This window comes from Canis aureus, chromosome 12, assembly GCF_053574225.1.
Source record: "Canis aureus isolate CA01 chromosome 12, VMU_Caureus_v.1.0, whole genome shotgun sequence".
NCBI classification, from domain to species: Eukaryota; Metazoa; Chordata; class Mammalia; order Carnivora; family Canidae; genus Canis; species Canis aureus.
Window position 1 is genome coordinate 8,032,073 of NC_135622.1, and position 24,158 is coordinate 8,056,230.

The following is a 24,158-nucleotide window of genomic DNA, read 5'->3' on the forward strand; positions in this document are numbered from 1 at the left end:
TCAGGAAAATCATCGACGAAGAGTCGAGGAATATACTGTCCCCCCGTACTGAGCTGGCTTTGTGAACTAGGCAACTACTCCCATGCTTGACCCCTTAACGCACTTCTCCCCTCAGGAATCCTTCCAAACCTCGGATACCACCCTCAGCTGAAATCACTCCTCTGGACTCCACCGAATTCGCACACACCCCCTCACCCCGCGGCCTCTGTGTGCTGTCCCTCCCACCTTATGGGGACCGCTGTGCCAAAGGTCTGGGTTTTACCCTCCTCTTGGGCACATCACCCGCCCTGGTCCGGGGCACGCAGTGCGCTGCATGTTTGCTGGTATGTTTGTTAATGTGCATGTATATCCCCGATGGGAGGGATCGGACATACCGAGTGGACTTCCTGTGAAAATGCCTCGACTAATCTGAGAGACGGACAGGAGAGGGATCCCTCTTCTGAGCACACAGCCAGGCGGGCACTTTGCCCACCCCCACTTCCCTCCACACCACCTGCCCTCCCTGCTGCCCAAAACTCGGCCCACGGCTCCCCTCTGGTGGCTCCTCAGGGTAATAACAGAGACGCACAGGGAGATTGGGCGTAGGCTCTTTATTGGCCGCTTATCACTTCTCTGTAGGGGTCAGCCAGGGTCTGCAGAGTAAGCAGTGTCAGCTGAGGAATGTGGACCTCCTCTCTCTGGATCCCAGTGGCCAGGTTTCTTCCGAAAGGCCCCCCAGAGCTTAGAAGAGGAACTGGAAAGCCTCGGTCACATGTTGCTTCCACGCTTCCAGGCTGGGCAGCAGGGAGGAGATGCCCATGACGTGCCAGGTCTCCCCATCTGACACCACCGAGGTCTGGTAGGACAGCAGCTGCACGCCTGCCTCTGCCAGGAGGCCTGGGAAGTAGACGGGAAAACCGCTGATTGGCACAAGGCAGGGGGGGAAGGAGAAAAAGAGGCTGGGAATGGGGTCGGAACCCGTGGACCTCTGTGATCAAAGTTGCAGTGGAGGGTGATGGGGTCAGAAACAAAGCGCTAAGAGATGGAAGAACAGGGCATCTGCCCAGCTTCCCTCACTACTCAGAGACCCTTTAGGAATCCCCTGACCATCACGCAAGGTAGGGAAGGAATGAGCCAGCCACAAATTGCGAGAGCAATCTCCTGCCATGCCGGTCATCAGATTTATCCAGACCAAGAGCAAAGGAGAGAAACAGGGGAAAGTTCCTTTGGTCAGTTGGCAAGGATGGTGAAATTAGGCCTTTCGAGGTCTGTGGACACAACCGCCAAGCCCGGAAGTGCTCCAAAACTCCCAGTGGGCCGGTGCCAGGGTCCTGAGGAGGGTTCAAGATGCCCCCAGCTGCTGGAGCACCCGCCCCAACATGCTTTGTTGCAGTCAGGCTGGCCCCCAGGGCCTGCGGTCAGAAGAAAGAAACCTGCACCCAAAGGCCCGGAGTTCCGAGACGCAGCCCTGCAGGCAGGTGCACGCTGTGTGCTGACCGCGGTGAGCAGGCCGGCTAATAGGGACTCTGGGGCTCTAACTCTGCCGCGGGCCCTGACACAGGAGAGAAGGCGCTTGCCCTCTGAGCTCTGCATCCATTTCCCAAATGTTCTGGAAACGGGCAGGACAGATCTTCTGTATGGTACAGAAATGTGCTGAGGGAGGGGGTGGGACTAAAGGAAGCAAAGGTCCAGGAAGCCCCATCCCTGGAGAGGACCCCCCCCCCCCGCCACACACACACACACACACACACACACACACACACACACACACACAGCTTCAAGGACCCGGGAAGCCCTCCGAGACCCCTCCTCACCAATCATGGTGGGCAGCATCTCAGGAGGAGACGGCTGAGCCCGGGACAGGAGCAGGGGCAGGCCCCTGCGCAGAGGCACTTCCGGTCTGAAGACAGCTCCGTTGAGCGCGTGCAGCACAGGTGTCGAGCCCTGCACCCAGCCCGCCGCCTGGTAGGGGGCACCTGCCAGGGCCACGGTCAGCAGGCATTCCCCACAGCCCTGCTCCCCGGGCACAGCGGGGTTGTGGGAGGTGGTTACCTGCAGGGAGAAGGCGAGGACGCAGTTAGGCCTCCCAGCTGCATGGCCTCTCCCCTCCGCGGCCCGAACACCGCTTTGCGGAGCGCCAGCCTGGCGGACACGCTCAGCCCCTGGGGCTGCAGGAGAGGGCCCAGGGCTCTGCCCGGGACAGTCAACGCCCGCCCTCAGGGGGCAGGAGGGATCTGCGGGTCCAGGTGCAGGTGCGAGCTGGGGAGGAGGAGGAAGGGGCAGCCCGGCCCCTCCGGCTCTCCGCTCCCGGGCAGGTCAGTGGCCCAGTGCGGCGGGGAGCAGGGGGGGAGCCCCGGGAGCTCCGCTGCCCACTGCTCCCGCCAGCTGCCCCCGGCTCAGACGCAGGCTGGGATCTCACAAGGGAAGCAGAGGGGAAGGCACCAAAGGGGAGGCGCGGGGCTGCGGGCGCTCAGCAGCTATGCGGAGCTTCCAGAACTGGCGAGCTGATCGAGAACCTGGGCGCCGGGGCCGAAGGAGCACGGGATGGAGCCCGAGGCGAGTGTGCTGGGCGACCTCCAGCGCGGCCGGTACAGCCCGGCTCTGGCTCCTCGTGTCCCTCAGCTGTGCAATGGGGGCGCCGCGGCCCCTGCCGTGCACAGGGCACGCCTACACAAAGCACCTGCAGGAGTATTTCGTTCACTCCTAGCAACGCTCCGAGGAAGGCAGTACTCCCGCTGCTCGACGGGGAGGTTCGGCTGCCCGGCCCGGCTGCCAGTGTCAACAGCGGGACCTGCCCGGGCTCCCACTCCAGGAGCAGGGGCGAGCAGGCTCTGCAAAGGGAGGGACAGGGGGGCGGGGCGGACAGGAAAGGAGCAGTTCCGGGGGCCACGCACACTGAGCCCGGCCTCTTGCACCAGCAGCTTGGCGTTCACCAAGTTCACATCCGCCTGACTGGCAGTGTCCTTTAGGAGGCCGACAATGACTGCAGGGCTTAGGCAGTTGCCGGCGTTCTTCAGGGGCGTCCCTGGGGACAGAGAACCTACAATAAGGTTGCTGTTTGTTGAGCAGCACAGGAGCGGGCAGGGCGCTGACACCCAGCCTTGGGTCAGGGACTCCTCACTGCCCGGGGCCCAAGCCCCAGCCTGCGGGCCAAGTTCCGCTTCCCTCTGGAAGGCACCCAGTTCCCTGCCTTGCTTCCTCTGGGGATCCCGCAGCTCTGACCTCCCCTATTTCTAGCAGTGCCCAGGTCTAACCACCCCCAAGCTCTTCCCACGTGAGCAGATGCTCAACGGGCCACGAGGAGGACCAGCCTCTGCGGATGTAGGAACTAGAGCCCTGCGCAGTCTCTCAACTACATCTGCCTACGCTGGGCCCACTGGGAAAGTGGCCGGAGCCTGCAGAGTCGCAAAGGGAGACCGAGGCCACTCTCTCTGCTCCCACCCCCAGCTGAGCAATGCTCCGGGGACCATCAGCTCGCCTCAGGACCCACCTTACCTTACCGTGTCACGGGGCACACCCTGTCCCACCACCCTATCTGGCACACCCGCCCCGACTCTCACTTTACATGTGAAGAACCCAGGTTCAGACAAAGGGAAATCTCACAGCGACAGGGTCAAACCCAGAATCAAGATCCTGTCCCTTAAGCTGGGACTCCCTCCCCCAATCCTACTGCCTCTCCCATGAAACTGTCTCTCATGGAAGTTTCTCTTGCATGCAGACCACGTGCATCTTAAGAATACTATACAATCGTGACTTGTGAAAATCACACGTATTTCTTAGTATTTTCTGGACCGTCCCCTCTGTCCCCATTGGGTAGCGAGTGAGCCCTATGCAGACAGAGCAGGGGACTTGGCGTCACAAGAGCTATGTCCAGTCCTTTCCCAGCCCCTCGCTGTCTGGGACCTGCTACAGACACAACCTTCTTCCCTCCCTCTGCAGTGTCCCCAGCTCACCCTGTGTTACCACCTGGATGGTCCCTTTGGGGGATCCAGCCCAGGCTTGCATCAGCGTCCCCAGAGCTTCTGCGAGACCAATCCAAGGCTTGGTGTGTGGAGAGAAGGCACTGGTAAGGGCCTGGGCATTCACCTGCACAGAACGGGGAAGCAGAGCTGAGGTCAGCACGAGGCAGGGCAGGGCTCCTGAGCACAGCTCCACAGTGGGGAGCAGAAGGCACAGGGCTGTCCTGGTTTCGGGTGCCTGGGGTGGGGAGCGTGGAGACCACTTCCATTAGCCACCACAAGACTTGTGCCTTCAGCTTGGGAGAGCTGTAGAGCCAGAAAAGAGCACAAAATTGCCAGAAGGGAGAAAAAGGCATTTCTCTGCACCCTACCCCCACAAACTGTGCCCACCTCACCCCTTACACAGGAGACTGGTTGTTCCTGAGATAATGGGTCTGGACACCACAATAGGAAGGTGGTCTTTGACTTAAGATGTGTGGGGAGTGGGGAGTCACAGATCACTGGGACCTAGAGGCGTAGGTCGCTCCAAGACGCCTTCCCTTTTACTTTACACCTCAATTAAAAAAGAAAGTGGGGGCGCCTGGGTGGCTTAGGCGGTTAAGGGACTGTCTTCTGCTCAGGTCATGATCTCGGAGTCCTGGGGATTGAGCCCTACATCAGCTTCCTACTCAGCCGGGAGTTTGCTTCTCTCTCTCTCCCGCCCTCTGCACTTCCTCAGCACTGGTTCCCTCTCTCTGTTAAAGAAATAAATAAAAGCTTAGGAAAAGGGGATCCCTGGGTGGCACAGCGGTTTAGCGCCTGCCTTTGGCCCAGGGCGCGATCCTGGAGACCCGGGATCGAATCCCACGTCGGGCTCCCGGCATGGAGCCTGTTTCTCCCTCTGCCTATGTCTCTGCCTCTCCCTCTCTCTGTGTGACTATCATAAATAATAATAATAATAATAAAAAAAGCTTAGGAAAAGAAGAAAGTGAGTGTTTACACGGTGATTAATCACTTTGACCAAATATCACAATTTGCAAAGCTGGTTTCACATATTTTTAATTAATTAATTATTCATTCATGAGAGACACAGATACAGGCAAAGACACAGACAGTGGGAGAAACAGGCTCCTCGCAGGCAGCCTGATGCGGGACTCAATCCCGGACCCGATTACGCCCTGAGCTAAAGGCTGAAGCTCAACCACTGAGCCACCCAGGTGTCACTGGATTCACATACTCTTTTTTTTTTAAGATTGATTGATTGAATGATTGATTTATAATAGACATAGAGAGAGAGAAGCAGAGACACAGGAGGAGGGAGAAGCAGGCTATAAGATGGGAACAGTCTATGGTTCCATTTGATGGAGCCGGTGGTAAGGAGCCCCCTTCACGAAAAGGCCTGGACCGCCACCACCGCCTACGGACTCCATGGTAACCCCTGAGGGCTGCAACAGTGAGGGCAGAGGCCTGCCCGGCAAAGGGCTGCAGAGGGACAGGTGCAGCCTTCACTGGCTGGCAATGGCCTCGGTCCCAGCACGGCACCTGGGGAGAGCTGCTCAGAGGAGAGATGTGCAGAGGGAGTGAGAAAGTCCCCCACACTGAGGAGCCGCGAGATGCAGAAGAGAGAAGGGAGAGGCACAGGTGGACGGGCCACGTGTTGTGGTTGAGCGCCGTCCTGTGGGTCCTTCAGGGGAGTAGCTGGCTCCCCTACTCTCTCGGGGTGTAGCAGGCAGGGTGGCCCGGCGAGCTGGGCTATCACGCCAGGCCTGGCAGGCTGAACAAAGCACCCTGTGTCTTTCCTGCTACTGCTCTGTCCTCAGCAATGAAAGTCCCCACGCCGAGGGTCAGCCAGGAAGGTCAAGGACCAGCCCCGGCCCCCACCCGCCATCCCCACGGCGTCCAGCATCGCCCAGGCCACGCTCCTCCATTCTCAAAGCATGTGGAGAACAAAGGAGCCTTTCTCTGGAGCCCGGGCCCTGGGAAGAGCCACAATCTCTGCACCAAGGCTACAATACGGCAGGGCCGAGCCGCCTCCCTGCAACCAGGCTGCAACTAGGAAAGCTCGGGACGGGGCTCCCGCCGCCCCACCCAGAAGCCTGGCTCCAGAGGAGGCCTTATCTTCTACCCCCAGGGCCGAATCTGGTCAACACACCACTGCCCGCCAGAGCTGTCACCATGCCCCAAACCGGACACCACCCGCCCTCCCGGGCCTCGGCTCCTCCCTCCGACCTCCCGGCCCCAGGCCCACTTGGCCATACTTACGACGCCTGCCAGAGATTTCCCCTTCACCATGTCCACAAACTGGATGGCGATCTCTTCCCCGCAGCGGCTCTGGGCCTCCTTGGTGCTGGCGCCCAGGTGGGGGCAGCTGATGACGCGCTCATGCTCCACCAAGGCTCGGTCCCGTGGCGGCTCCTGCCGAGAGAGAGACACCTCTCGGTCGCCTGCCCAGGGAGGCTGGAGGAGAGGCATGGGGCCGAGGATGCCTTCTACTCTAGAAGGTTCTACGCCTTCTGTCTCTGGTTTCAACAGCCGGGTTCCTCGTCAACACCTCTCTACAGCAGAGTGGACAGGGCTAAGGACGGGATGCACATCTCGGCTCCCCCGCTTAGACCTATGTGCCTTTGGAGAAATCTCCACCTCTCTGAGCCTCGGTTTCTCCATCTATAAAATGGGTGAATACTACCCAGAACCAAACACTGTCGTGCAGACTGCACCCCAGTAATACAGGAGGTGCTCAGCCAGTGAAGCTACTGTTTGTTACTGGTTTTTGCCTCGAGCTCCCCCTCGCTCCTGAATCCTTGCAGCACTTCCAGGCCCTCTGCACAGCTGTCCCATCCTGGCTCTCACCACGACAGGTGGTCCACCTGGGCACCTCTGCCCACCCCCTCTGCTCACTGAGCACAATGTATTGCCGCTGGGAATGTCTCTCAGGCCTCTTGTCTGGCCACCTGGGCCTGGGAGTGCTGTGCACTTGGTAGCAGGTGCCACGAGAAGGCCAGAGACAGGCAGGGGAAGGTGCTGATCGGGAACGTCAGTACAAAGAGGGCCAGGCGCACGTCTGCCTTCCAGAAGCTTACCATCTAGTTGTGAAAGATGACCAGGAGTATAAACCCTGCGTGCTCAGGACAGGGAATACACAGTGAGGGCAACACAGTGCTCAGAGAGGGCCGGGGACGAGCCAGGGCCCCACCGCAGATAACCAGCAACCCTCCAGTGCTTAAGCCAAAATCCCTGCTCTTTGCCCTGGATCTGTGATGCTGGAGTCCAGCTGGAAATGCACTGTTCGTCATTCCTCTGGTGTAAGGTGGGGGGGTGGCTCGGGCGAGCAACGACGGGGTCTCTGGCTCTGACAGAGAGACTGGGGGAGTGCAGCCCCCAGGGCACAGGGGACCCCTTCTGGCCATTCGCCTCAGGCTGCCCTCCCTCCCCAGAAGACACGAAGGAAAGGAAAGCCAACAGACACTGGGCAGAATGTCTTTTTGGCAACGGGATTCATTTCATCAGAGACCTCGGTCAATAATTAAGAGACCTTAAACCCGGCCCCAAATGCTCTCTCTCTGCCGCAAACCCTAAGCCTCAGAACAGATGTGCCGCACGGTCCTCCCTGCAGTCATCAACAGGACAGCAGCGCAGGGAGCCTGGGACCAGGAACTGGGTCCTATTTAAAATCTGAGTTTTGCAAAGACCACACGGCGGCCTGTGCACCGCACTCTGGAGGGCTCCCCAAACCACAAAGGCGTTATTCTCGGCAACATAATTCCTCCTGAGTGCCGTGGAGGCCTCCTTAAGGCAAAGACCTTCTTCGTGCACACTGGGCTTTCTCGGCCCTGGGCCCCTTGTCACCGCTCCTCTCCTCCACCAGGCACTCACCTCTGTAAACACGTCCAGCGCGGCACCAGCACACTGGCCAGAGCGCAGGGCCCGGAGCAGGGCCCCCTCGTCCACGATCCCTCCCCGAGCGCAGTTCACCACGCGCACCCCCTTCTTGCACTGGGCAAAGGTGCTGTCGTTCAGCAGGCCTGCAAGGAGGGAAGGGCTTTCCTGCGGCACCGCTGCCCGGGACCCCAGCACCAGTGCCAGCAGCCCTCCCTGCCTCGTACCAGCTCCTTCCCCACACGCCGACAGCCTCTCTGGTCTCACCTCTCCCTTCTCACAGGCTCGGGGGCAAAGGCCCTGTTGTGGATTTAGACCAAACTCAGTCTAGAAACATCCTAGAGTCCCGGAGATCCTAGTGTTTTGAGTAAGTCCCGGAACCGGAAAGGCCAGCAGCGGCCCCAGCAAACACCATGGGGTCACGGGTCATACGTGTCGAGCCATGCATTTCCAGCTAGCTCATCCCTCCTCCGTGGGATGCAGGATCAGCTAGCAGAGCATCACTCCATGCTCGAGGGCCCTAGTCCACATGCCTGCGGAGGCCCAGGCTGAGGGCCCACCCTTCTCTGGTCTGTGGCTTCCGTGGCCGACCCACAGGCAGGGACGCACATACCTGTGGTGGAGGGCAGCAGAGGTGTGTGCACAGTGATAAAGTCACAGAGAGGCCAGATCTCCTCCAGGGGCAGCTGCTGGACACCAAAGGAGGCCGAGACCTCTGGCGCAATGATGGGGTCGTACCCTACGGTCTGGTCAGAAACGAGAGAGAGACGAGCAAATGTCACTGTTCCTTACTAGTACTGGTATCATTATGATGGAGGCCATTTATCGGGCATTTACCAAGTACTACTGCTAAGTCTGTCCAAATACGGTAATACAACAAGGGTTGATACTATTCTACTTTAGAGCTGAACAAAGTGGGGCTCTCTATTTAGGAGGGGCTGGCCCAGAGTGTGAAGGGAGTTTGTTTACCTCCGAGCTCTTAACCATGAACAGATGCAAGAGCAGCGTGTGTGTGCGTGTGTGCACATGTGCGTGTGTGAGGTTGGATAAGGGGGAGCTCAGAACCATTAGCAAACAGGGAACCCAGGAGAGGCAGGACAGCCACGTGGGGAGCAGAGACACACTACACTAGCAGGGTATAACCAGGCGAGAGAGGACAGGTTGGCCACAGCCGAGGACCCTCAGGGCCGGAGAACAGGCAGGGGCCCTGACTCTTGCACAGACTGAGAAAGAAGTAGGTTGGGGCAGCGGTGCAGAGCAGGGCAGGCAAGGAGACCAAGACCGGTCGCTGGGGAGGAGTGCTGACCCGCCAGCGGGCAAGGTTTGGTCCCATCCTGAAGTGCCCTTTCAGAAGGCTCCAAATGCATCTAGTCTCGGAAGGCATAACTGGGTGACTCACCACACAGAGGCCTCAATGCTCAGGACGGATCCTTTCAACAGGGCAGGAGTGACGGGGAATAGGGAGCGAGGATCAGGAGGAGAAAAAAGGAGGCACCAAGGCACCATAGAAGGCACAGGTCCCAGAAAGAACCTTCCTCTGGGCAGATCCCTGCCTGCCCCGATTTACCAACGAGGAAACTAAGGCAGAGAGGTGAAATGATTCAACCAAGGTCGCATGGTTGGCAGATGGTCGAGTGTGGATAAGAAGAATGTCTGGATTTGGAAGCCTGCACCCCTGGTGCCCACCCTTCTAGGTGGGGTGAGGTCAGGGGGCTCACAGCCCCACCTGAGCAACCGGGTAGAGTCGATGGAAACATGTCCTGTATCAGAACAGTGTCGGGCACCAGTCACACATGTCCTCAGCAAGGGCAAGCCTCTAAAGGTGATCAAGCCAGCACCAGCAGCTGGGATTCGAAGAATCCACAACCACCAGGACGCAGCCACCTCTTGACACAGCAGAGACATAATCCACTTTCTGTCTGGTCACCCCGGGAGGCCTGCCGCGGCTCCCTCCTTCGGCTTGGCCGGGGCTGCAGCACCCACTGGGGGAAAGAGGCGTAGGAGCCTTAACAATCTCAAAGGCATCCGTGTCCTCAAGAAGGCAGGACGCAGCTGCAGGAGCCAAGGGACGGACGCTGACCCAGGAGACCTGGACCTGGGTCCTCAGTACGAAGTGAAGGAGCTGGGTGGATGATTTCAAAGTCATCGCCTGCTCCAACACTCAGTCATTCAATATTCCTTGAAAAGACAGTTCTCTTAATCCTGAAATGTTAGGGGCGAACCCTAGAATGTTCAGAGGCGGCCTGGCACTGAACAAAAGGTAACAAGCAGAACAGAAGGCCTAATACTGAAAACCGTCATCATGTCTGTGTGGTGGAACTCATTTTTGTTCTCCTTTATGCTTTCCTGTGCTTTGTAATGCTTCCCCTGCTCATCATGAATTTCCTTGTGGGAAACAGAAAAGTCATCTCGAAAATACTGGCAAAGAGGATTCCTGTGTAACCAATTCCGCCCTTGAGAGAAGAGACTGACATGGTCGTGAATGAGGAACAAGTTTCAGATCACAGTTTTCATCAACAGCCTGTGGAGGAAGCAAAGCCAAGGGGGAGATTTTGGGGGAGAGGCTGTAGGATTGAAAGCTCACAACCACCAGCCCCAGTGGTCATTCCCCCCTCAGCTGTAACCTACTCGTTTCTGGGGGAACAAGCAGCGTCCAGGGGAGGAGAGAGGATCCCTTACAAGTGCTCTTTGTCTGCCAGCTCAGGGCTGCCTGGAACAAGGGCCCTGTTCATCTATAATCCAGATGTACTTCGTTCACGTGAGCGGGGGAGCATCAGACTCAGAAGACTCCGACAACCAGCAGGCTGCAGATGGCCAGAATGATTCTGACACCCATATCTGTGCCATGTGGCTCAGAGCAAGTCAGGTAGCTCAGGTGGCACGTGAAGATTCCTCTCCAGGCCTGTCTGGTTGGGATGGGGGCCTAGGTGGGCTTTCTCTCCCCAACACACAGCGCCCCCGCCAGGTGCTGTGGGAAGCCAGGTGGCTGAGCTCCCTAGAATGCTAAGGTCTAGGATCCCCGCTTCCCTGAGGGAGCAGATAGTGACAAAGAAGGGACAGGAAAGGAAAGGGGGCAGTCCCTACCCAACGTCTGAGCACAAGAGGGACTCTGTTGATTGCTCCTGTGACACAAAGGGGTCAACTCTTAAATCATGATGTTCTGGAAGGGTTGGATGTTAGTTACCCAGCCTAATTAGTGACTAACAGCCTAGGGGACAGATTATAGGCCAGGGGACATCCCAGGACCAGGGAAGGAAGGGGTGATCAAAATATCTTCACGTGCTTTGCAGCACTGCCCGAGCCACCCAACCAGAACTACTCAGGGTGCCCTATGCCTTCTGGTCCCACTCTGTCTTAATTACAGTGTGCCCACGAGTTACTGTAACAAACCACAGTCCTTAATAATTTTACTCTATTTCCTATGATCACACAAAAAACTCCCTGCTAAAGACCATTCCGCAGATAAAGAAACTCGTAGCCCATGGGCAATGGGTGCTCAGAGCTATGACAGCTTTAAAGGCCATCTGCTTCTACCTCTCTGCCCATGCTCACACCTCGTCCTCACATACTGGCCAGGTGCTTAGCCAGTCTCATGTTGAGTATCTGCAGTACTGGGAGACTAACTCTCTCATTCCATTTGGGGTCAGCTCTGGCTGGAGCTCTGTCCCCCATGGCTTGTACCTACTGGTCCTCCTTGGATCCACTCCTTGGAGAGCATGACTCTTCTATAGAAGAGCTAGTCGATGGCCTCCCAAGTCATGACGGGGCTGTGACCCCAGTGCCTCCAATCCTTCCTTAGGAAGTACAGACCATAAGGAATGTCACCGTCCCTGTGCTGGAAGTCATACTTCTTTTAATGCTACCAAAAGTCACATTACCTTTTCTATTAGCCATGCCACTGTGAACCACACTGCGTTTCTGTCAACCCCAGGTCCCCTCCCCTAGAAAAGGGTTTTTTTTTAAATATTTTATTTATTTATGATAGTCAGAAGAGAGAGAGAGAGAGGCAGAGACATAGACAGAGGGAGAAGCAGGCTCCATGCACCGGGAGCCTGATGTGGGATTCGATCCCGGGTCTCCAGGATCGCGCCCTGGGCCAAAGGCAGGCGCCAAACCGCTGCGCCACCGAGGGATCCCGTAGAAAAGGGTTTTAACAACACCTCTACATCCAAATGTGTTTGGTTGCTTTGGGGGCCCATATAGAGGGTCCTGGTAGGTATCTTAGCTCAACTTCTTATTAGGATGCCCAACCATGCTAGCCTTCTCACATCATTTAGGATATGATTCCACAGTCTTAAGAATTAACCACCTCCCCCTGCTTCCTATCACCCAGACCGCTGATGAGAAGGATGGGTAAGGCATAGCCCTGCATCATCCTGTACCATCTCCCTTCAGACTGAGACGGAGCTATCCTTCAACCCGTTACTAAGCCTTCGCACCAAGATTACAGTCTCCATCTTAACCCCAAGGGTGTCAGGGAAGATCTCACCAATGTCTCACTAAATCCACATTTCCAAACAATCTACACATCTGTCCTTGAGGAAGAAGCCAAATAAAAGCAATTCATCCACACAACAGAACCCCATGGAAGAGTTTACAAATAGGGTAAATTTATTTATTCCAAGATCTACGTTTTACCACCATGTACAGTATTGTTCTTTCTATAGGCATAGACCCCCATACACACACACACAATGGGAAAGAACTCTATGTGTTCCACATAAATGCACAGAAAAAAGTCCAAGATGATACACAGCAAACTGATGTTACCTCACAGGTGACTGGGAGCAGACCAGGATTGGGGTGGTAAACAAGGAGATGAGGATCTAGATTTCAATTTTTGTGAAAATCCATTCACCTATTACATGATTAAAATACAATTTTAAATCATCCAGGTATAAACCCCTAAGGACGTCCATGACTATCGGTTTAATATTGGTTTCTAAAGGGAGAACAAGGCCAATTTAAAACAACTTGTGCTTAGTGAACACTGAGCATGGTTTCCTGACTGGATGCTGATAAACTCTTTCACAGCCTGTTTTAGAATCTTCCCTCCTTGCGCTTTCGAAAATCTTGCTTCCCCAACTGTTCAAACACCAACTGAGGAGCTTTGGATGATGCAGGTCCATAATCTGTCTGCCCCGAGGCAAAATTCATCTGGGCCTAGGTATCAGTTAGGAAACTCAGTCAAAGTGAGCCCTGAGCGGCAGCAGAGGCGAAGCAGCACAGGATACGAGCCCCTCTGTTCCGCTGGGACTCAAGGCAATTACTGCCCCAGAGCGGAGGGACCTCCACCAAGGATGCCCGGACTCTGAGGTCAGGCCAACATCCCTGCCCTCCCCGGCTACACCGCCTACTTCGGTAGAGGCTCTGAAGGAGGGTCAGCCCCTCCTAGGAAAAAGCCTTTACCTTTTCTCAAGCAAACCTGCCTCTCTCAAAACTGCTACAGGGAGCCCCACACCAAAGGGCCTCACCAACCTCTTACCTTCATCCCAAAGGACTGCATTCGAGTGGCCACCTCTCTCCCAATTCTGCCCAGGCCAAGAATTCCCAGGATCTTCCCATTTAGCTCTGTTCCCATGAACTGCAACCAAACAAGCAAGAGGCAACGCGGCCAGAGTAAGCCCCGGGAGTGAGGCCTCGGGCGCCGAGCTGGGCGGGACGAGGCAGGACTGGCCGCTCACCTTCTTCCTTTCCCACTTGCCGTCCTTCATGGAAGCTGTCGCCTGGGGGATGTGCCTGCAAGGACAGACGGGTTCAGTGGGCCCAAATGGGAGGTGATGTGAGGTCTGCACAGCCACCCTCTCTGTCAGTCAGTCATTCCCAGGGCGAACCAGGCTCAGGCTGGTCTAGAGCTCGGGTACAGAGACCCGGAGCGGAGCAGAGGAAAACCTGTCAGGCACACCTGATGTGGGCGCCCCAGGATTTCTGTTCCCAGCTGGGAGTCTGAGAGTCAGTCAACTGCTGAGTGACAAGCATGTAGAAAGCAAGCACCAGTCCTCCATGGTTCACAGGGATAACAAAATGGGGGTGCTGAGGGGCTCTGAGAACATCCAGTGCTCCAGAAGTTCACGGATTTTCATTTTCCTCTTTCATCCAAGCCCGCAACCTGCACTTTCCACCGTATCAGCAGACAGCTGGGTATTTCCCTTCCTCGAGAGTTCCTGAAACCCCAGCAGTCTCAGGCTGCACTGGAATGGGGGGAGGGGATGCTATAGTCCATACCACCTCTTCTCCAAACCACCCCCAGCCCAGCCTCTATCCTCTGATTGGTTAACACGGGGGGGGGGGGGGGGGGGGTCTGAGTCTCCACGTGTTTCTGGAAGGGACAGAGGCAGTTAGGGCAGAGTCAGAGGTGAGAGGACAAGATTACGTCACGTGGGATGTGGTCACCCAGGCTTCTCTGGAAGAGAATCCGGGAGACAGGAAACAATGTTTAAAATGTTTAAGGAGTCCATGCTCTACTTTAGACACTCCATGAGACATGCTTGGAGATGCTTTAGCGCATGTAACGCTCACAACAACTGCGTGGAGACAACTGGGGACTCAACATCTTGCAGGACATCACCCCATCGGAAGTAGTTGAATGGACTCAAAGAATATTCCCAGCAACGAGCCGCCTCGGTATTTAAATGCGGTCTTTCCTGCAGGCCACAAAACTCAGAGTGGGGTGTGTGTGTGTGTGTGTGTGTGTGTGCGCGCGCGCGTGCATGCCCGGGCGTGTGTAAGAGGGAGAGACTCCAACATAATGTCCCTGTAGCTCCATCGCGGATTTCTTATAAAAAAGCATTCTCTCATGTGTACACATCGCCAGGACATGCTTCCATCTGCGAGTCCAGCTGACGGGGGATCTGTGCTCCTGGGATCTCGTGGGCAAACTCCCAAAGCCTCAGTAACAAGCCTCCTGGGGAAGAAGCTCCGTCACCGGATGGTGGGCTGCTCTGGTCCATCATCCTCAGTAGAGGGTCCTCGTTTCAGGAATGTCGCAAGGACAATGACTTGCCTTGAGGAAGTGCCCCCTTCTCAGCAAGGCTAGCCCGCTCACCTGCCCCTGACCAAGTGAGACAGAGCCCACCCGGCTCCTCTCAGGTCTGGCTCACGTCCTGCTCTCGGCCCTCCTGGCCCCACGGTGCCATCTAAGAGAGCTGCATGTGGCACTGTGGGGCACGGGATAGCAGGCCGCTCAGGGATCCTCTCCAGGCTTTAGCACTTTGGGGTCCCCACCGGGCCAGTTTGGGGAGGACCATGGTGTGGGGGAGGGGCATCCCAAGAACTGAATGGTAGCCATCCTGACTTAGAGAAAGAGAAGGTAAGGTGGGAGAGATGACTTCAAAGCAGGTTGCATTCTCCTCTTTCTTTCTGTGTCATTGTTCTGCTCCTAGACCTCAGGAGCCCCTGCTGTGAGTTCAAAGTCCCCCACTGTGAGGCCCATGCAGGCCCCCTCTCCACCCACATTGCTCAATGCTCTCAACCTTCTGTCCAGAACTCCCACTCTGCTGTTGCTGCCCTGCTGGAAAAGCAGTCTGAGCAGACACACCAGAAGGTGTGGGAGACTCCATTCCTCCTCAATGGGGTGCTTGTTTCTTAGTTTTGATGCATCTTTGATGAGTGAGGTCATTGGGTGAGGGGTTGGAAATGGGCCGCTGTCTTGAAATCATTCCACTTTATCTACTCTCTTAAACAAAGCTGGTCCTGCAATAGGAGAAAAATTATTTCTGGCTCCCAAGCCTTCCCTTCCACCTCCAGAACACCAATGAGAGAATTAAATAGATAGAAAGCTGACAGATCAGTCCCTAACTCAAAACCAAAACCAAAAGCAGCACTGAATTTAATAGCACAAGTGAAACCAGGGCATCGGGCTTCTCTGGGAGAAATACGTCCAGCCCAGATGTTGTGGGAGATCCAGACAGCCAGCTCCCGGACCCCGTCCTGGCTGGGTCCCTTCTGCTGTGCACGCTGCCCATGCTCTTTGCTTTCTCCAGTCTCCTCTCCTCTCTTCACTGGCCAGTGAGTAGCAGTGAAGACTTAAGAGCTCAGGTAGAAATCTTGGGGAGCATCAGAACAAAGGTCAGCTCCTCCAGACCCTGTCCCAGCAGGAGGGAGAACAGGTCTCCAGAGGGGAAAACAGTAATTTCTTGGCCCCAGAAGCTTCAGGCCTGAGTAGAGAGAGAAAGAGCCCTGGCTGCCAGGGTCCCCTGGTTTAAGCATCCCAGGCTGTGTGAAGGGACCTAGTGAACTCCCTGCCCTGTCCACCGGCCCCTCGCCCTCCCCACTGGCCACACAGGTGCCTGAATTGCCTACTCGACAGCAGGGCTCAATGCCATCATTTTCTACCCAATACAGTAAGGCTCATGTACACTCTGTGCCACAGCTGGTGGTTCTTAGGCTGTGCCCTCTACTCAAGAGCCCCACACCCCCAGAGTTCCTGCTGGAAGAGCAAGACACTTCCCCACTTGAGTCCCCTTGTGTTAAGAATCCACAGGTTGGCACAGGGATCCCAGAGCAGTTCTTACTCCATCCTATCACAGTAAAGATCTGAAAGGTTAGTGACAGAGGTAAGCCCGGGGTCAGAACAGTCAGTGAGGGACACAGCCCAGTGGGGGGAATCCAGAGAGAGCTTCCTTGATGAGCTAATACTCGAGCTTAATCTTGAAGAACAAGAGTTATCTGGATAAAGATGATGGGGAAGACTTCAGTTGAAAGTTATGTATTGATATTTCAACATTGGTTCATTGATTGTGACCAATGCACCATACTAACGTATGATGTGAATAATACGGAAGACTGGGTATGACATGTGTGGGACCTTCTATCTTTATGACTTTTCTTTATATCTAAAACTCCTAAAATAAAAAATTTGTTAAAAAATCCCTATGCCAAATTTCATCCCATACCAATGAAATCAGAATTTCTGGGGTGCAAGTCAGGCATTAGGAGTGTTTCAAGATCCAAGATGTTATCAATGTGCAGCAAAGTCTGGGACCTCTGGGGTATGAGGAGTCTCTGAGGCATGGAGGTTGCTACATTTTGGTATTAATTCACTCAATAATGTTCTGAACTAAATAAAAATGTTGCGTGTTGCCTCTATTTTATAACCTGTGTGAAGTTGTATTTTTAATAACGAGTGTAATAAAGTACTAGAACGACTCGGAAAAGAAATAATGATGGAGAAGGATATTCCACGGAGCAGAAACCATATTTGTGAGGCTTGGAGGTGCAAGAAGCCAGAGGATGGCGTGGACACAGGAAATGACCAAGGAGGAGAAGAAGATGGCACATAATCATTTTCTCGGTGAGCCTGCTCCCAGGTAAGGAGCAGCCATGCCGAACGCAGCACCCCCCCGACCCCCACTCATTTGTGAGAAGCTGTCTGACCTTTGTGTGCCAGGACCACTGTATTGAATGTCCCATAAAGATGGGCGGCCTCGAAAATTCTCGGCTGTCTGCACAGTGTCAGGCTGAAGCGTTTCTACCCTTCTTCAGGGCACGTTATTTGGGGAGTCGTAATCATGGACACAGAAGAGGCTGCCTCTGCTGAGAAGATGGACTTACCTGGCCAGGCACATGATCATCCCGCAGGTGAGCTCTGCAGCACTCAGGCTGTTCCCATTGGGGGTGCTAAAGATGGAAGAGGAGAGGGGATGTCAGTGCGTCCAGAGCCCATCTTCCCACTCCTGTCCCAAGAGAAGGCCGTGAGTGAAGTGTGCTCAGGCTCCTGCCCCCTCTGCTCACCTGCTCTTAAGTCCAACCCCCAACCCGCAGGCCTCCAACCTGGCCTCTCCGATGGACACCTGCCCTAAACCCATGGGAGGGAAACCCCCTTGCCCTGGCTGCATGTTTCACATGGAGGGACTTCAGGTAGAGCAACACACTTGGCCTCCTACCCAAACTCCCTTCTCCCAAGGCAGAGAAGTGTCTCATTCGATGGGGAGATATGTGGGTGGCTCAGCATTTCTCTTCCCTCTTGTTTCAGGATCTACCTGCCCACCGAAACCACAGATTCCCGCTACTCTATGCCATTGATCTTACTGAGGCTGTGCAGAAGATGCGTGAGCCAGCCCGTCACATCACGTCAGCCCACTGCCTACACACCTTCACCTAGTTGCCCAGCCCAGCCTCTATCAGTGACAAATCTAGGATTTTTATCTTCACCTGTTTGACTTCTCCTATCTCTCAACAAGTTCCAAAGTGAGAACGCTTCCTCACACCTTAATGCACAGGGCCATGTTGACGAGGGCCATGCTCACTCTGCCCATTTCACAGAAAGGAGAATACAGCTGAAATCCATGAATCTATTTTTCTTTTTTCAAAGGCTCTCTCACTCTTTTTTTATTTTTTGGTTTTTGAACTGTTTATTAACACACATGTTTACCTTTTTTTTTTCTTTTTATGGATCTTTTCATTTCTGGAAATGAAAGTTACAAGGAGGAAAAGGCAAGAGATCTTATCCCCGCCAAAAGAGTCAAGAGTAAAGGATTCTCAGAGTTTGTCTTTCTACCGAGCTTCCTGCCTAACCCTGCGAACAGGCTGTACTAGGATGTAGGAAGGGGTGCAGGGCTGAGGGCTCTGCCTCTGTGTCCAGGGGAAGAATGTAGGACGGGTTACCATTTAACATTTCTTCGGTTGGATGTTGACCTCAGTCAGATGACCGGTCAGTTCACCCATGCTCTGTAAGAGGAGAGAAGGGAGGGGAAATTTTTGGGGACGCTGAATTTCCTGAGAGAAGGGAGAAGGCTTGAGGACGAAGAAGTGGGCAACAATGACCTGGCCACATCATCTAAGGGCCAGCCGGGAGCCAGGAATGTGTGGCCCAGCCCTGGCATGCAGTCACAACCTCTGCTCTGAGTTTCTGCAAAAACAGCCCTCACCCTTCCCTTCTTGGCCCTGGAGTGTGAAAGAGAAACTGCGACCCTGGCTGCTGAAGGACAAGGGCAGTGAGGAAAGGAAAGGATGTAGAGCCGCTCAACTAGCAAAGGCTGTGCATCTGCACAGGGCAGAAAGCAAAGCAGAGCCTAGGAAAACCCTGCTCCAGACACAGCAGCGGAGGGGGAGGGGTACCCCTGGAACAGGGGATGCAGATGGATTCACTAACAAACATTCTTCTAATTCCCCAACCCGGCTGCAGCGCAGATGTCTGTGGGGTGGGTTTGTCCAGTGACTTGAGATCACAAGGACAGCCTCCTCCTCAAACACCTGGGGAACCAGGACGCTGTGAGCGAGACCCGACTGTCTGGACTCCGCCTGGACCAGGCATCCTCGTGGGAGCCCTTCTTACTCTGACCCGGTCTTCACTAACCCAAGTGTCCCCCTCCCCACTTGTGGTGAGCCTCTACACCCACCCCCGGGGCCTTCGCGACTTACTTCATGACCAGAATGCCCTTCCTGGTTGCAGCCTCCAGGTCCACATTGTCCACGCCTGTGCCAGCCCTGCCCACCACCTGGAGCTTCTCTGCTGCGTTGATGACGTCAGCAGTCACCTTGGTGGCCGAGCGGACGATGAGGCCTTCACAGTCCTGGGGCAGAAGACACTCTTGTCCACAGCCGGTCTTCAAGACCGCCTTGCACCCATTCTGCCAGAGTGGGAGTCCCTGCATGCCGGCCGACTTCGGATGTATGTGCGCAGAGAAAAGAAGCAGACAGCATATGCATCCGAAAGGGTCTGCCATCAGGCAGGCCTGGGGTCAAATCCAAGCTGCATCCCCCATGAGCTAGGATTCTGAGGTTTGGCTGCCTTGAGTGTGTGAGGAGGAAGTGAGAAGTGATAGAGAGAGCAACGGACATGTGCTCTGGCCCTCCTCAGAGGCCATCACCTCCTCCACTGGGCCCCAAGAATCTGGCCTCCTCAAGCGCTTTCTCCAAGGCCACCAGCACCCTCCCCAAACCTTAGGAATCTGCCTCCCACAGGGGTGGCCACAGGCTCTCCAGCAGTCCACCCACCTCGTGCTTGCAGGCCCCAGGACAAGCACAGAAACGGCACTACCAGACTTCCACAGGCACAGCCTTCGCCATGGAGGGATCTCCCTCAGGATTGTTACCCTGTGGTCTCTCCACACTTTTCCCACAAAGGTGGTGTCCCTCAGACCAGCTTTCTTTGAAGCCAGGAAGTCTGAAGAGTCTCCAGTCAGACCAGTGCAGATGTTCATTCAGAGCTCACCTGACCCAGGTAGGGCATCTGCCTTTGGAGACTCCCCTTCAACAGACCCTGGTCCCACATCTTACATGGCCAGGGCCCACCAGCCTTCAACGTCGCTTAACACACTCCACTACCCCCACTTCATTCAATTGCATCACCGATCGAGATATTCAACCAGCACCTATTGATCGCGTCTACTGGCGGCCTATGTCTGTGACCTCTCAAGAACCCTGCACTCCTGGGTACCATCCCCTACTCCGGTCAAAGGTCATCCCTCCAAGACTCCACTCCAAGATGCCTGCTCCTCTACTCTGTTATGCAAACTGGAGGCCTTTGCAAATCCTCCCCCTTCCACAGTGCAGTGTGCTGTGACTACAACTTTCTTTTCTCCAAGGCTCTGCAGTCCATTTTGGCAAATCTCAAAACTGCCTCCATTCTGCTGTCTATTGCTCTCTGCAGCTGCCTTACAGCTGGAAAAAGGCCACGGTTCTGCTGGATTTATGGCTGTTCTAAGCAAACTATGCTAACTCAGCAGTGGAAAGCCATTCACGTTTCTCAAGTTCAAACATGCCTCCTTTCCCAAGGAGGACAGGCTTGGCCTTGAGGGTAATTCTAGCATGGCTGGTGCCTCTGACATAAATCATAAGGAAAGTCCAATTCTCCAGGTCATTGCTGCTCAGCTAGAGAATGCAGGGAGGTGTCGGTTGGCACAATATGTGAGAACCTGATTTAGGAAATGTCTATTTAACTTTTGCAAATTAAATCCTAGTACAAAAGGCCAAGAACTTGCTAACTTTTTTTCAAATGTTTATTTATTTATTTTTGAGAGAGAGAGAGAGAGAGAGAGAGTGCACTCAAGTGGGAGGAAAGGCATAGGGAGAGAGAATCCTCAAGCTGACTCCCTGCTGAGCACAGAAGCTGACTGGGCCCTCAGTCCCAGAACCCTGAGATCAGGACCTGAGCCAAAATCAAGAGTCAGACCCTCAACTGAATGAGCCACCCAGGTGCACCGGAACTTACTTTCAAAAGATGGACTCTTGCATGGAGAAGTTTCCCATTCTTTATCCTTTTTAAAATTCTGAGCCAAAAATAATAAATGTGCTCAGTAAGTTAAGTGCATTATTAGCATGTAGCTTATTGGCTATTTTTTTGCTATTCAATAAAACAAAGAAAAATGTATGTATCACATATAGCAAGGGTATTATTTCATGAAACTTTACTGTGTGTATTGTACACATATGTATGTATATACCGAGTTATGATGTATAATGAATTTCTTCTCTTCTCGTGGGTCGTGGTCAGAGTTTAAAAACCACGGATACATGGTAAGATTTAAAGGTTCCTGCGTATTAGGTTTATGTAAGATGTCAGATCTGCTGACGGAAGAGGAGTCCCCGGTCTAAGAGTTTGTGAGTTCTGAACACGATGCTTTACTCTTCTAAGCCAGGGTTTTCTAAACTTTTTTGAATAAGACTTATGGTAAGAAATATATGGGGACACCTGGGTGACTCAGTCGTGGAGTGTCTGCCTTTCACTCAGGTCATGATCACAGGATCCTCGGATGGAGTTCTGCCCATGTCTTCTCCCTCTGCCTATGTCTCTGCCTCTCCCTGTGTCTCTCATGAATAAAGAAATAAAATCTTTTTTTTTTTAAGAAAGCACGAAACATACGTTTAGGTTGTGATTTTATACTCACAAACTACACAGACAGCACAACTGCCCATATAATTGAAACAAATTTCCCGACACACTACTGATTGCCTATCTGCCTTGCTCTCTGATATTTCTTATTCTGGTTTTTAAAATGCTAATCATGACCCATTAAACCCACTTCGCTCCCCAATACTGTACTGTGACTTGTGTGGAGTCTGAAAAGCACCATTCTCAGGGGTAATTGTACTTCCCGACCATGGAGTCAGTGAGAGCAAACTGTGCCTGCCCAGAATACCAAGGAGTGGGAAGAGAGGCCGGGCCTGGGCAGGCAACGAGCTCCAACTTCTGTCAATATGAAAGATTTAATGGGAGAGGGCAGGGGCCACCAACTCAGACACCTCCCCACCCAGAATAAGAAGACATAGTGTGGACACGAGGCCTCTCCAGGTTGAGCAACTGGTATTCTGACGTGAACGTTTTACAAAGACAGACAGGAAGGCTGGGGGTTCCCAAACTGCCCAACGAGGCCGCCAGCCAGTAGCCAACAAACACCCCTCTCCTGCCACGAGATTTCAGTGCCTTTAATATATCCTCCAAATTGCCGCTCCAGATCCCAGCAATCCACGCAGCCAACTTCCCAACTTCTCGGAACCCCTCCACTAGAGGAGAGGCCTCCAGTTCCTCTCAATTCTGCCTTTAACACACACCCCCCCCCCCCCCGTCCCTCTCTCAAAATCCTAGACATGAGGATTTCTAATTTCCACAAGAAAGCTGCAAAGCCCTAAGTGAGGCCACTCATCCCACCCTGTTGCTCTGGCGGAGGGAGGGTCAGAAGCTGGTCTAGAAGCCACTGCACTGCCTTCTGGCCATTGCCCTGAGCCAAGGCCACTGATAGCACCCATACAAAAGAGGAGGTGACAAGTGTGAGGTGCCTGTCTCCCATCCAGTCCTACCGTGTTCCAGGATCAGATCCCAAGCCCCTGTCCCCCACCCCATTCAGGCTAAGCACCCGTCTTGTTCCACTTTTGCAGAGGAGGTGAAGGGGGAGGCTAGGCTGCTGGGGGTCTCACTTGGGGCTTTGTCTGTACTGTGTCATCTGGTCAACCCTGGAGCGCTGGCCAGGCCCCCTGACTGGTCCACAAGCCTCTTGAAGGCAGGGCCGGGTCAGCCGCTTCTCCAAGTACAGGACAGTACAGGGTTACTCTCTAAGTCACCAGATACAGCACCGGCGCGGGTGCGGTGGGGTGGGAGGAGGGCAGCCTCGTGGAGAAACAGCGGCAGGTGCCAGGGCAGACAAGGGAGCGCAGTGGGTTTCCAGCACCGTGTGGTTCCAGCACAGCTAAAGCGACTGCAGCCGCCTCTGCGGTTTTTCAGTCAAGGGCCCCTCCAGGGAGAAAATGGAACAGGTGCATGTGCGCTGGGGCCGCGGGGTCGTGGGAGCTGGAAGGTGGGGTGCTGGGTGCAGGAGCAGAGCCAAGAGGTCACGCAAGAAACGTCCGAAGGCTGCAGGAGGCAGCCAGCCCCACAGGACCCTTACAAACAAGCAGGGAAAGATCCGAAGTGGATTGCGCCAACTTTGAGCGCAACGAGCTGGCCCGAGAGGTTTGCTACGACGCAGAGACTCCCCGGCGGCTTGTGGGGTCGGGCTCATCCAGCTGGCCATTCCTGACCGCGGCCGAGGCCCCCGGGGAGGCGGGCAGCGGGAGGTAAGTGAGCCGGGATCCCGGGGGGGGGGGGGGGCGGCCGCAGGGGCGGTCCTAGGACCGGGGCGCCCCCGCCCGCCCCCTTCCCCCGAGAGCTCCCCGGAGGCCCAGGGGCGGGGAGAGCGCGCGGCGGTCTTGCATCAGACGGGAGGCGGGCGCGGGGCTTGCGGGCCTGGCCCGGTCGCCTGGCCTGCGCTGCAGCCCCTCCCGCTGCCACGGGCCAGGCTGGGGCTCCGCCGGCGCCCCCCACGGAAAGCTGGAGCCGCAGGCCGAGCCGGGACTAGTCGGAGGGTGGCGGTCCCCGGGCTCCCCGCGCCGAAGCCTCTGCGCTCCCCGTCCCCGCGGGCTGAGAGGCGGCGCCGCGCTGCCGGGGCCACTGCCGCCGAGGCGCTGGGGGCGGCGCGGGCATCCCGCGTGCAGCCCGCGGCCCGGTGGAGCCGCCCTTCCTCCCCCCCCGACCCCCACGCGGGAGGCCCGGGACTGCCCGGGGCCGGGCCAGGGGGCGCGGGGGGCGCGCTGGCCCCGCCGTTTCCGCAGGGGATGCCGCCGAGCTCGGCGGCTCTCGTCTCCCTCCCGCCCGCCTTACCCGCAGCTCGGCCATCAGCTCCTCTTTGCTCAGGTTCTGCTTCTCCACCACCTGCAGCCCTCCATCCTGCAGGATCTGCCGGCAGCAAGGGTCCAGGCTGTCACTGATGAGCACTTTCCGCAGATTTGCGAAGGCCATCGCGGGCGTCAGCCTCGGGGTAGGCCGCCGGCGGGGCAGGAGCACCTGGGGGAGAAGCCGAGGCTCAGGTAGGCGGGCTGCTGCCTCCGGGCGGGACCTCGGCCTCCCGCCCCGCGCTTCTCTCCCCTTTCTGCGCCTGCCGCCTCCAGCGT

General features: G+C 55.5%; 1 protein-coding gene across 3 annotated transcripts; it reads right to left on the reverse strand.

Annotated features, from left to right (window-relative positions):
- Positions 1–575: 575 nt before the first annotated feature.
- Positions 576–24,158, reverse strand: PHGDH (phosphoglycerate dehydrogenase). Of its 3 annotated transcripts, XM_077842643.1 has the most exons (12): positions 23,869–24,158; positions 19,155–19,306; positions 17,346–17,411; positions 13,478–13,532; positions 13,279–13,377; positions 8,407–8,539; positions 7,791–7,939; positions 6,180–6,332; positions 3,933–4,065; positions 2,874–3,004; positions 1,794–2,031; positions 576–876 (listed from the first exon to the last, which is right to left on the reverse strand). In XM_077842643.1, the coding sequence occupies exons 1-12, from the start codon at positions 24,004–24,006 to the stop codon at positions 722–724; spliced, it is 1,602 nt and encodes a 533-aa protein (XP_077698769.1). In that variant the 5' UTR covers positions 24,007–24,158; the 3' UTR covers positions 576–721. The 3 variants fall into 3 exon arrangements, with proteins under 3 accessions (XP_077698769.1, XP_077698767.1, XP_077698768.1); XM_077842641.1 differs by lacking the exon at positions 23,869–24,158 and having other exon boundaries at positions 19,155–19,552; XM_077842642.1 differs by lacking the exons at positions 576–876; positions 1,794–2,031; positions 23,869–24,158 and adding an exon at positions 2,380–2,535 and having other exon boundaries at positions 2,829–3,004; positions 19,155–19,554.

Bases quoted from the DNA above. Each gene is read 5' to 3' on its own strand.
- PHGDH (XM_077842641.1), bottom strand. From the start codon at position 19,459: ATGGCAGACCCTTTCGGATGCATATGCTGTCTGCTTCTTTTCTCTGCG. The intron at 4,066-6,179 runs GTAAGTATGGCC...CGTTCTGTGCAG, and splicing joins GGAAATCTCTGGCAGGCGTC to GTGAATGCCCAGGCCCTTAC. The intron at 2,032-2,873 runs GTGCGTGGCCCC...TTCTCCCTGCAG, and splicing joins TGCAAGAGGCCGGGCTCAGT to GTAACCACCTCCCACAACCC.